We start from the raw sequence: 13,745 nt of genomic DNA, 5'->3' as shown, positions 1-13,745 counted from the left end.
CTCCTTTCCAAGCTCTGTCATGAGAAGAGATTACCAGGCAGACAGAGGAAAAATTCAAGGACATGTTTAAAGTCTCCATGAAGAAATGCAACATTCTGGGAACTGCTGAGCCATTATCCCTGAAAATGGAGAAGGAGCATTTGGGATGGGACTGAGAATATTGACTCCATGCATCAGGAGCACAGAAAAACCCTGCATAGACAGTAGAAGGAGCACACCACCTAACAAACTATCCACTTGCCCACATCCCTTGACCCGTCTGAGGAAGAACCTGCAGTTTCCACATCGGTCTCATTAGCCAATTCAGAACCCACAGAGGAACAGAGGACAAGTAGGCTACTTGGGGTGTAGTGGATGGAATCGTGAACAATCTGTATCTCAGATATGGACATGAGCCTATGTTTTTCTCATTGGCTTCATTTGCCATTTCAGAACCACAAAACCAGTGTGGAAGCAAGTAAAACTGATTGCCTAGGGAGAAGGAGAAGTTACAGACATAAGAATTTAGAATCACTGTTGAGAAGTAAGAACAAAATAGAAATAAAAATTGACTTAAGTTTAAGTTTACTGTCATAGGCTCTATTACATCAGAGTGCATGGTCAACTTTTCCTGAGCTACTAACACCACCTGACGACGATGACACAAGGTCGTGATTTTCCATGTGCAACCTCACCAGTGGCAGCCTACTTAAGGTTATTTTTAACATTTCCTCAAGATCCAAAATAAACCATTTGAAGCACAGGCCATTTTTACCTCAGTGAGATATGTAAAAGCTTCAAATCTCTGAAGTCGAGGAGAAACATGAAATATAAAAACCGACACAAATTTACTTTGCTCTTCTAATTTTGCATTTGAATGTAAATTATATGCAGTCCTGTGAATAAATAGGATACACTCCAAGGGAGGATCATGGGCAAGCTCACGTCATTGGGTAATGAGGCATAATACATACCATAAAAAAGGTATGATTATTTCTGGGAAATGTTTATGGTCCCAAAGATAATTTAATTCTGCACATTAGTAGTCTATTGCTTTGATCTTTCTGCTGTGCTTTGACTGTAATGATCTTTCTTTCAAATACATAATCAGGTTGACCTAACATTTGCTTCTTAGGGTGTTGATATCATAAGGAACACTGTATTTCCCATAGGAGATTTGTCTTGCAAGAGAATATTGACCCTTTAAGTGATCTTTCACTGATATAAATGATAGTTTTTAATATGTACTCTGTGGATCCTACCAGAAGCAATGCTTTATTCTGTTTGGCAGCAATTATCCAAAAGCTAATGGACATGTCTGTATATTGTCTGCCAAACTGAGCACAGGCCGTACAACTGAAGGACAAGACTAAAAATCTAGTCCATCAATCATTCAGGCAATCCTCAATTGGAACTGGCAGTATACACATAACCTATTACTACTACTCAGTTAGAGTCTTTGGAATTCAAGTTCATTATTTATTTAACCTGTTAACCACAATGATTCAATCTTGTAACAATCCCCACAAACTATGGTTGAACCCAAGAGGAGATCACAGCAGTTTTGTCTTTTTATGACATCCCTAACCTAGTTGAACTGCCCTCCTTCAGAAACCGAGCATGTGTTTCATGTGACCATCACTACTCAAGTGAGGCGTGATTATCGAACATTTAGTTTATAGAATATAATTGTACCCTGTGGCTAGATTTTTCAATGGCTAAAATTTGATCACTTAAAATTAAACAGTTTTCACTACAAGAAAGCAATAGACTGCAATGAATAATCTATTGAACCAATATGCAGGCCAGTGGGCCCTCAACACTGAGTGATTTATCTGACAGAAACTGTGGTTAATCCAGAGTTAGTACTAATCATGGTGACACTAGTCAAGTGTAATGAAGTGTTTAAAATAATGTTGTGCTTTTTTTTATCTTTAAACTGAGTCACATTAAAGCTAATACGACTGCTGATGTGTCAGATTTGGAATTCCCCCATTACTGAACCCCGGGCATTATGAACTGCAATTCCTCCAACATTTATCAAATGTTAATACTGTGTGGGCTCAACACTGAAATTAACAAATAACATTTGCTCCTTATAACTCTGTAGCCTGCTATTGATTGCAACAAGTTGACTTATTTTGCCCTAATTGAGTTCCAGGCTGTAAATATATACACTTACAGGTTGTTTTCAACTTGAACATTTTGAAATCAATCATAATATTGTTAAACAATAACATCTTTTATGTTGGATTTGATTTATAAGCTAGATGATCACAGTCCTTCCAGAAACATTTTTGGCTGGTCATTTTATATTGATAATTCAATTGTAATAACAATATTTCCCTCTGAAAATCTATTTAATGGATTCTCACCTCGTCATGGACCATGCATGGCTGCTCTCACACAGATCTCCTGAAAGGATTCACCTGAGCAATAAAAGAAAGCACTCACCAAAGAAAGTGTCGTTCAACTTATGGCATGTTGTTGCTTGGAACCAAATATTGCCCTAATTCTTTGCCAAACGTCGCTGCATTTCTAAAGTTAAAAGCCCAATATAAACCAAGGATATCCTGAAATTTGTCATATTTCTAAGTTTCTTCTCTATAGTATGGATAATTAGAAAAAAAATTAAATATTTTTTTCTGAAATGATTGTTTTGCATGCACTTAAAATGATTATCAGGGTGATGTAGAGTCCAGGGAATTCCATTTTGTATATAACAATCTAGAACATCCCAGAGCTGTCAGTTAATATAATATTTTGAAGGAGAGGGATTGGTGGTTTCCACAGCTCATTACTTACATTCCGCATAAAATAATAACCACAAGTTAAGCAAGAATTTAGAAAAAAAACTTTAAAAAAAATGGCACTGGAATGATCATTATGAGAAACCATTTTCAATCTAATTTCTCACCAGAAGAAGCAATAATTTGAGTTCCAATTATGCTCCATGTTTGTCTTTCAAAGTATTTGAAACTGAGAATGTATTTCTATTGAAAATAATTTAAATTCTTTCATATTACGAATGAGAAAGTCTTACTAGGTGTAACAATTAGGACAAAAACTTGCTTTTACCTCTGAGCAGTAACATCCTAACTGTATTTACAGCATATATAATTTCACTAGATATAGACTTGTGTTATTCTCTTTATGTCTATGGTTAGGTATACTTAATAAAATATTAAAAATTCTGTTGAAAATATAATTTTCAACAAAAGTTCCCCTTTGTTGGGGATGAATGCAAGAACACATCGGAATGGATTTCTCGATCTGAAGTCCAAACAGAAAAAAACTGATGTCGGAAATTTGAAATAAGAAACAGAAAATACTGAAATACTCTGTAAGTCAGGCAGCATCTGTGGAGAGAAAAATAACATTGACAGTTCAGGCTGATGATCTTCAATCAGAATATCATCAGAATAACTTCCGTTAGTTTTGATGAAATGTCATTGACGAGACCTATCAATGCTGTTTCACTCTCCACAGGTACTGCTTGGTGTGCTCCAAACTTTGAGCACTTTCCGTTTCTACTTTGGATTCTAGACTGACGATCAGTCACTTCTATAATTCGAAGTGTCATATTCTATCTCAATTTCCAGAAAAGTGAATTTTCTACTTTATTTCATAGTTGTGATATTGTCTGCCAGACCAATGAAATTTAAAATATTGTATGTTTCAAAGTTTTAGTTTATAGAAAATGCAGAAGAATTGAATGAAGACATTACTTTCCACATTTATCCTAATGGAATTATAAATCAGATAAATACTGAAGAATAAAATATAGAAATCAGGTTTCAGCACAGTTGGTTTCACAATAATTCATATTTGAATTAACGTTGATGAACGTGTCATTTGAAAGCTTGGCAATCAAATGGCCCCTATTCTTAATTCTATTATCCTAATTAATACAGTTTAATGGGAATATGTCTCCATGAATGCTTAACTGAATACAACTAATGACGTTCCTGCAGAAAGGCAAGAGCCATGCCAACAAAGAAGCCTCTATAATTCTATACAAGTAATGAATGGGAGTGCTGAATAAGCAGTATTTTTCTCAAACTTATATTCTATGTAGTTAAATGGGGGCATTTTCACAAATGAGATATTTCATCTATAAATTTTTTTCATAAGATTCCAAACTTCAGTTTAATTAACAATGACTATAGCTCCAACTATTATTGTTAAAACAAAACTCGTCACTTAATGGAGGCCACACGTTTATACCATTGTTCCGGTCAAAAATTTAACTCTAGGTCATGCAACGGTAAAAAAAAATGAGTATAGCTCACTGAGAAGGCTGCAATCACTTCGAGTCTGTTAATTACATGGCAGCTATCAGACTTCCTATACCAGAAAGAAAAAAAAATCACTGAATTATTGGGTGTTACCCAATAATACTATCAACAGATACAGCAATCAGCAAGTTATGCCAGGAAGGATGTTGATTCAATGTTGCAGTTAGAACTCGGGATTCCTGTTTCTAATTGCTTTCCAGTGACACCCTACCCCTTGCTTTAGGATAATGTCCATATTTGGATGCTGGATGTGACAGGCTTCAAACTTAGACATGGTGCAGCTGGATAGTTTACTAGTAATCATCTCCGGGACTTCCAAGTAAAGGAACACAAATTAAATTAAATACCAATCATGTAATTGTTATTGGGAGGGAGAAAAAAAAAGGGATAAAGGGATTCCTGACCACAGAATGCAAATTCAAACAATCCAAGACCAGTTTTGTTTGAGATATTTCTGGATCTCAAGCCTGTGAATCTAAAGTTTCAATGTTACAAGAAGATTGGAGCATTGCAGCATGTATGTTACAGTCTTAAGGAGGAACCCTATGGATCTGTCAAAGACATACTCAAATTGTCCACTTCACTTAATTCTGATATTGGTCATGCACTGTGGATAAGGGCCTGTAATTGGTTTGTACAAGCTAACAGCAGAAAGAAAATCAGGAGGTACAACCATGAACAATGCTGCCTTCAGTGTTGGTAGTTGCTTAGAAGCAAGTTACTCACCACCATCAAACTGCATTAACACTATGTTGTTTATAGAGTTCCCAACTCTTCTGGATGTAACCAGAAGCTCCCTGGATTGAGGGTACCTCACCCAAATTCTGCCTCCTGTTGGTTGTGACATCACTTGAGCACTGGCACAAAGAGGCACGATCATGTGGAGCCGAGTCAGCAGGGCGGATAGGGTGTCAGTAAAGGGGGGCATAGGTGTTCATTTAGTAAGTCACTGGTCTTGTGAGGGCTCTGTATTCAGGGGCTATATGGAAACAGGATGGCTCAGAGGCTGGGGGTAGAAAGACTGATAGAGCAAAGGGAGACAGGGGAATAGAGTCAGGGAAAGGTGGAGAAATGTAGACCAGGAGGTAAACTGGAGACTAGGAAATGAGGATTATGAGGAAAAGGGAAACTGGTGAACAGAGTCAGAGAAAGAGTGGAAAATGGTGATGAGGAGGTAAGATGGAGAATGTAGAACTGTTACCAGGAGATAAGATAAGGGGAGCCCATGGAATGGGATAGGGAAAAGACCAAGGAATGGGGATCAGGAGGTAAGATGGAAATCATGGAGAAGAGTGAAAGAATGGGTTGGGGAAACATAGATATTGCGGATTGGAATGGGAAGTTAACATGAAAACTGGGGAATTAGAATAGGGGAAATATGGGAACCAATAAATGAGATCAGTATATGATGGAGAGATGAAGTAAAAAGGATCAAAATGAGGATCTACTGAAAAGATTGTATAGTCCAAGTATATTTCAACTCTGGCCAAAGCTCCCAGTTCAGAGTTGCCATCTTCACATGGAACCAGTATCCAACCCAGAAATGTATGTGAAAGGCCTGTAAAAAGTGACTTACTGTGGAGTATCTTGTGCAGTGCAGGAGACTGAGATTATAGTTTAGTGGTTTATAGGATAACTACTAGATACAAGCAGGAGACTGTGGCATTACACAATAAATCTTATTGTTTTACTATAGGTAATGAGGGGAATCAGAGTGTTAACACTGTACTATTAGCCAAGGGTGCAATTTCATGTAGTTGTCACAAGCAGAATATTTTCATTCATTCAGGTTTCTCTTCTTTGAATTGTTCCCCAGCTTTCAGTTTTCCCATTTTTTCTAACCCAGGCTTCCAATTTTCCATGAATCATCAGATTTACCTGCCTAGGCTTCTCCTCTTTGGATACACAAGGATAGCCCTCGGCACATAAACCATGACCCAGAATAGTTGTCAAAAATTCACAAGCAAAGAAGTTTCAGCTTGAGATTCCAATCTTTACAAATAAATTAAATGTAAAACCACTTGCAGAAGTCGTGATATTGTGTGAAAAAGACTTATTTATGTAGCACCTTCCACATCCTTTTAAGAACATTTCAAAGTGCCTTATAACCAATAAAGCACATTACAAATATAGTCACTCTTGTAATGTAAGCAATGCAATAGCCAAACTCTGCACAGCAAGATCCCACATATAGAAATGTGATTATAGACAGATAATCTCAACACTGTAACTTGAGGGATAAATATTGACCAGAGAACAAGAGCCAGGCAACAACAATAAAAGACAGGATCTCTGGCAGTCTAATACTCCCTCATTACTGCACTGGTGTTTCATGTTAGATTTTTTTGTGCTCAACTCTTGGAATGGGGCCCAGAACCTTTAACTCAAGGTGAAAGAGCAGTCAAGTGCCATGTGATTGGGCTTCATGTGGTCTCTTGTTATATAGTCAGAATGGCACATGATCAAACTTTCAGGAGTGCCCCCAGTCAAAGCTGACAATCTTTGTTGCATAAATCAATACTACTTAGTGACATTCAACCAAGACACTCACTTTTATACAACTGTGCTGTGACAGAAAATTTTAAACCATGTATTATGAATAAGTAAACAAACCAGCAAATTGTTATTAACAGCACAAATCATATTTTTGACATTGTTTATTCTTCAGTGATATATAGGTTATTCTAATAAATTATGGAAGAGTTTTCTTGGTAAGCCTTAAGGACCCAGTGTCTTTTCACCTTTGCTCTTCCCAGTCTACTCTATCACAAGGTCTAGAAGGAGATCACATGGAGCCCTTAAACACATGGAGCTATCATAGCAGTACCATGGGATTACTTTTACCACAAGAGCAGAGCTTCAGGAAGGCAGCTCACAACTATTTTCTTGAAGGCATTTAACGCTTGTCAGCAACATACCATAAATTGATTTAAAAAATACTCATTCTTCTTTCAACTTGGAAATATAATGGAGATGGCAGCATAGATTAAATACGCTGAACTACCTTCCTTTATTTTGCAATGGTCTAGTAGTGACACACAGAGAAATGTTTTGGCAGTGATCATAATCGAAAAGCCGTGCTCTATAGATTTTCCAAGCCTAGTACTCCTGATATCGTTTCATAGAGAAATCACCGAAATTACATCAATTCTATTATGAAGGTAAATTCAGAAATCCCCCAAAAACTAATTAACCACACTTGTCCAATTTCTGCTCTTGGTAAAGATATTAGATAAATGAAAAGTTACTGGTCCATGAACAAACTCTTCTGGGGATCGCCTCTGATAACTTTTAGGTTCTGTAACAGTACCGCCCAACTATGTTGGAACTACACCGTGAGGCAGATTTCAATTCACCCAGGATGCTCCGAACTGCCTCGAGAAGCCAAACGTTCAAGCTAGCGTTCGCTTGAGGCAACTCAGTACCACCTCGAGCTTGTTACTTCCCTACAGATAGATCGATTGGGAGGCTGAATGTAAGGTCTGAAAATCCAACAGGGGCAAGAATGGGACGCATGGAAGTGCGAAATGATGTCAACTGGCGATACATCTGGATTGAATTATCGAACTCTTGGGCAGTCTGCTGGAACAGAACGGCACTCCAAGATGCTGAACTCCAAGTGACCCGTCACTTTGCTGTATATATCAACCTTCGGATCAAAGGACGTGGATAGAACGTGGCAATGCTGAGGAATGGGAGCCAAGTGTGCGATCTGACCCAACAAATGAGAGATTCAGTAAAACAAAGGGGTTCGACAGAGGGGCCAGAGAACGGAAAAATTAGCGTTACGGGTATGGTAATTACAACAGGACTCGTTATAAGAACTTCGAAGAAATATTTTCGCGTGAACAACGCAAACCGGTGATTAAAAAAAAAGCTCCTGATACAGTTTTCGTTTCCCCGGCCATCTGAAGTTACGCAAGGGGACTGACAGAGCGTGTCGTTAGCCCACAGTAAGTGCATACACTCTAAAGAGGGTTAAAGGCCGATTGCAGCTTAGTGTTGGTTCAGAGCTGCGACTCTACCTTATGCAGAATGCATCCCGTCCCCAAATCCGTTTATTCACATTGGCGGGATGATGAGTAATAAATCAATTAGAAAACCCCTTCTGCACACAACTGCTCAAGAAAGCGGCATTCACCAAGTCATCGCACAATGTCCTTTGGATTGAATAAAAGAAAGTCCTTTCACACCGTGAGACGGCACTACCGCCTTCGTTCTTCTTTCTAGGGATTCGTAAAATGAATATCGTTCTAATCAAATGAAAGCTATGTATTTACACAACTGGAGAGACGTTTGGCTAGTTACTTCAGTAATTTATGGAGATCCTAGTATGTGTACAGTACGGTATCGGAGCGTCAGCGAATTCAAATGCATTACTGGCAACGGAATATTATCACTATAGAAAACGAAGTCATGCAAACTTACCTCCACGCTGAAGGATTGTTCCTCACCACAAACGAAACAAATAATCCAAAGCAAGGTTTGCAAATAAAATGCCCCGGAATATACAATTGCAAGTAGTCTCTCTCTGTACAGTGTGGCTAAAGGCTTAGTGAACCCGTTTGCCATCTTTCAGAGAAGGAGCCCCTCATTTGTAGGGGAGCTGTCTGTTGCTGGATATAGTGACGGACTATGAGTGAGAGGGAGTCAGAGAGCTGCGCGGAGCCGGGGCTGCTCTGTGCTGCGGATCGCCCCGGAGCAATTTCACTGGCTGCAACCACTCAGTCCGAGTGTAACAGTCCAGGGATCCTCCAGCGAGTCTGCGCACTAATTAACCAACTACCCTGTCCAACTGGCACAGTCCTCCCTCACTACGAAAACTGGGAGACCAGAGGCTGACACAGACGCTCCTGGTCATTATGCAGACATTGTATTTATCTGCCTTCCTGGCACGGAAGCTAAGCAAAGATATCCAGACTACTGTGAATGGAATGCCTCGCCCCTGTGCTCCAGCGGTTAAAGAATGTTTTATCTTACGTTAGTAAAACAAATGCAATGCTGACTCGCTCCCTAGTGATAAACATGCCTTAATTCAGAACGTTTTATCTATGTCACTGATCTTTAAGTAGCGTATACAAAAATCTCAATCCTGAGATCACAGTGCAATCTTTTTCTCCATGGAAGCGAATTTGCCTCACCCTCCCTTTTAGTGAATTCCTCAATCTCGGCTCTGATACTACGTCGAGGCGCCAAGTATGAGCACCCCTCTGTGGTGCCTTGGAAGGAGGGAAAGTGAAATGGGATCATTAAAATAAAGTTAGAAAATATCAGAAATGCACAACGTGCAAGTCATTTAACCAATTACTCATATTCTGTTTTATTTAGTCGTTATTCCTCCTTTTGTGGGCAGGGACATTCATCTTTCAGTTTTCCGTCCCGATGAGGGGGCTGTGAGCAAAACATCACTCCAACCATCACTTTACAGATGGTGCTGTGCATTTGTGGCATACCCTGTGTTTAGTTTAGATTTCCTGTATTCTTGAAGGCAAATTTCTGTTCAGTCAACTGGCTTTGCATCTGTTCATTATGTCATTTTGTTTCTTTTTAGCATTTTCTTTGAGTAGCTGTAGTACACAAGTTATTTTTGTGAGATGATGCCTTTTCCTTTGTTCATTAACCCCTTTTGTGTATCTCTATGCCTCATGAAGCAGATATTTATTTTTTTACTGGCATTTCAAATAGATAAATTATCAAATATTTTACCTTTAGAAAAGACTAGCTGCACATTGCTGGCTAAAAGATGTAGACATCACACAGGTATCTACACATCAATGTCAGCTTGGTAGCTTTGTGTTCATTGTTGTGGTATTTCTTTGCTTCTGTTCAATGCTGACTAACTTTTGTACTGTATACCAGCTATTGTTATATTTGTTTGTGTGATTTGCACTTTAAGACCATCATATTGGGTTCTTAAATATCATAATTTTGTGATCCCAATACCAACTGAAGAATGGAAAACAAAATTTGGAACTCACTAACCTCAGAACAATTTCTGATATGCTGTTCTGTAACACAAAGCTGTGAACTGAGGCTTTTAAAATTCACCTTCTAGTGTATTTCCTCATGTCTTACATTACCATATTAAATGTGAATCCAGGAAACTCCTTAGCCCACACTGGCGGACATTTATTTTGTAATAATAGATTTCTGGTGGTATTGCTGAGGCATTTCATTTCATCTCATATGGCAAGACATTCCTAATGCAACTGATTCATGATGATTATAATTGGTAAAAAATGGTATTTCTCATGGTCTGGAAATGAATTCTACCTTTTTATGTGCAAAACAATGAAATAAAGTTGGAATAGAGACATAAGAATCTTGTTTCACAGAGCTAAAGGACTTGAAACATCAATATGTCAATTGACATGGAACAGGAAATATTGAATCAACAATTAACAAAGGGAAATGCTGACAGAAAACCATTGTGCAAATCATGACAGTAGGAAGTTGGACTTGTGGGCAGGAAGTTCCTGCCTGACTTAAGATCCGTACTGATATAGTTGCTTTGGATTCAAAATTTATAACTTGTATTACTCACATGTAGTTTTGTAAATCTGTTGCGTTTGAATATTTTTGTTTATCTATATACTCAGTTTTATCTCATTCCAGAATCCTTGAAGTATTTTTTAACTTGAAAGAAGGGAAGACGTGTGTGAAAGAACTGGGAAAAGACACATTTCTATCGTGTTAGGGAAATATTCCAAAACTATTGAAGTGGTGGTCAGGAAGGGAAAGGTTTGGTAAATATTGGGGAAAGGGAAATCCTCAAGCTGAGAACAATGAAAAGGGGAGTTGCAAATCTGGGAGTATTTGGGCAGGTTATCTGCATTTTGTGATTAACAGGAAGTGGTCAGAGGGAGCATTGTGGGTAATGTTCAGATGCGGAAAGGGAGGCAGGAGGGAATAGGCAGAGAAAGAATATGTTGGGATTGAGTTATCTTGATAGGCATTTGAGAGAAGATGTGCGGACACCATTATCACTTCACCATCTTCCTTGAAGTAAGGGCTTGGAAGTCAAGGGAAAGTTTAAAAATCAGTAAAAATGTTATCAGAACAGGTAAGCATTATAGAAGTAATGTGAAGAAGAAAGTTTGAGGGAAGCGGAAAATGTTACAGGAGTGAACGTTGTGTTTGCAGTAAGTGCATACAGTGCCCAAGTATGTTAATAAACTAAACAGACAAGACAAGGTGCAGCATAGGTAGCTATTTGAATGACACAAGTAGTTCCTGGGAACACCAAGGAATAAAGGGAATTTTTTTTTTCTGTAAACTGTCATTGTGCACCATATTAATGAAGTCTGTAACTGATTTACTTTAAATAGAGTCCTCCTTTCAATAAATTGGGAGGCAGAAAAAATTCCTAAAAGTAAGTTATTACTAATATCATACAATAGGATTTTAGAGCTAAGGAATCTTTGATGCATTATCAATTATGGAAGCTTTTTCTGTGCATTGTAGTATGCTGGTGGTAGTTGGCAGCCTCAGTGGGTGGACAGACAAAATTAATGTTTCTGGTTAATGACCAGTCATAGAGTTTTACAGGACGGAAACAGAGCCTTCAATCGACTGCACTCACATCAATCATCAAGCACCTATCTACACTGGTTTCAATCTTCCTCCCTGTGAACTCTCTCCACAATTCTTCTGCCACCCACCTATTCTAGGATATTTTACAGTATCCAATTACCCTACCAGTCAGTATGTTTTGGCATGTGAAAGGAAACCAGAGCACCCAAAGGAAACCTAGTGAGTCGCAGGGAGAATATGCTAACTCCACAAGGACCGCACCCAAGTTCAGGATCAAACCCAGGTCCCTGGAGCTATGAGGCAGCAATACTGACCACTGTGCCACCTAAGATCTGATGAAAGGTTATTGAGATGAAATGTTAACTCTGTTTCTCTCTCCACAGATGTTGGCTGACCTGTTGAGTATCTCCAGCATTTTCTATTTTTATTATTGAATGAGGAGTGCCTAAATGACCCAGTATGCAACATTCAAACAGTGCAATTGGCAGAAAGCATCTACATTTAGCTTGTATACCTGTCCACACATGATTACGTGGCATTACATGAAGAAGAATAGTGAAACCTCCCTTGCATCTTGTCTAACATTCATTTTTTAGCCAGTATTCTGTACCACCAAAAATAGAAAATCTGATCATAATCCCATTGCTGTGTACAAATTGCCTGCCACATCTCCTTACAGACTATGTTTTGAAAATACTTAATTTACTCCAAAGCACTTTAGACTGTTCCATAGCTAGATGTATTTTCTTTGCTTATTTGTTTGTTTCGTTCTTTCTTTTTCCTTTTCCTTTCGCTCTCTTTCTTTTTTCCTTTCTCCTTTTAATTGTTATTTTGTAAATAGTTGGGATCATGAGATCAGATGCTTATTCTCAAACCTTGGTTGCTCTTGAAGGAAGTTCCTTCATTTTTGCTTATCACCTTCTTGTCACTCTAGTCCAGCCAAATCAGCTTTGATCCAAGTGAACAGCAGAGTTCTGGCAAAAGTGCCACATTTCTTTGCTCACATACATGAGTTCCCTTTGTAATTCAAGGCTTTCATATCCTTTGAACTACGCCAGAAGCAAACAGCTGGAAATATTGTTTTCCCAGGTGCATTTAACATTCCACAACTCAGAGAGCCAATGATTTCATGATTGTTTTATCTACTCCATACACCATCTTTGCCACCCCTACAGTAGAATACTGCACAAACAGCGTCAGCATTAGGTCATCTTGATTTTGGGATCGAGCAATGGAACCTCCGACTTACAGGTTTCACAGTTAAAGTGCAGATCTAATATTGCTCTGTAAATGCAGTCTTCTACAGTTCACATTCTAAAGTGTACTCATCAGTTGCCTGACAGAGAATGGAGAAGGCAGGGAGGAAAGTGTGTGGGGCTATGGTTAACCTATGTAGGTACCGATATCTGAAATTATTCTTTAACTCATTACCACCAGGTGAATACCCTCAAGAAACTCAGATAAGGCCCTGAATGTGTCAGTATGAATGGGATTTTCAACCTATATAAAACATGAAAACCCTTTACTCTGACTTCACTGAATATGCCGCAAAACATATTCTAGGTAGGTGTCAATGAATCATTGATGACTTGATGTTGGACACTCTTTTGAATTTTTGTCACATTGACAGCTGTTGGATTCGACTGTTTTAATTAGTTTTTTAACATGTACAGTGTTTAATACACCTCAAGTGGCTGCACAAGGAATGGCCGCTTACTAGCTTATTGGTTCGTCCATCAGGGAATATGTGGTTTTTTCATTGGTTGGTTTGGCCACAAGTATCTAATAGGTTTCCTGATTGGACTATTGTTAGCTAAAGTGTATCTCTTATCTCAGGTATAAAAAGTGTCGCTTTTTGTTAATTTCTCTCTTGCTCTTCCTGTCCCCTGGCCTGAGCTTTCTTTTGTTCCTTTGTCTCGGCTCATCAAACCTAGT

The 13,745-nt window shown here is 38.5% G+C and overlaps 1 protein-coding gene across 2 annotated transcripts in view; it reads right to left on the bottom strand.

The window, feature by feature from the left end:
- The window catches only part of LOC127574165 (matrix metalloproteinase-16-like), a 188,997-nt gene extending 179,815 nt beyond the window's left edge, over window positions 1-9,182 (bottom strand). Inside the window, exon 1 of one of the 2 annotated variants that reach the window (XM_052022935.1) lies at window positions 8,706-9,182. In XM_052022935.1, coding sequence (XP_051878895.1) covers window positions 8,706-8,849 — 144 coding nt within the window. In that variant the 5' untranslated portion in view covers window positions 8,850-9,182. Of the gene's footprint in view, window positions 1-4,271; window positions 4,317-8,705 lie in introns of those variants that run through there. The other variant, XM_052022936.1, reaches the window with a different exon arrangement.
- Between the last annotated feature and the right edge of the window lie 4,563 nt (window positions 9,183-13,745).

Source organism: Pristis pectinata, chromosome 9 (assembly GCF_009764475.1).
Source record: "Pristis pectinata isolate sPriPec2 chromosome 9, sPriPec2.1.pri, whole genome shotgun sequence".
Lineage (NCBI taxonomy): Eukaryota > Metazoa > Chordata > Chondrichthyes > Rhinopristiformes > Pristidae > Pristis > Pristis pectinata.
Note: the sequence above shows the minus strand (reverse complement) of the source record. Positions and strands in the feature narration are given on the sequence as shown.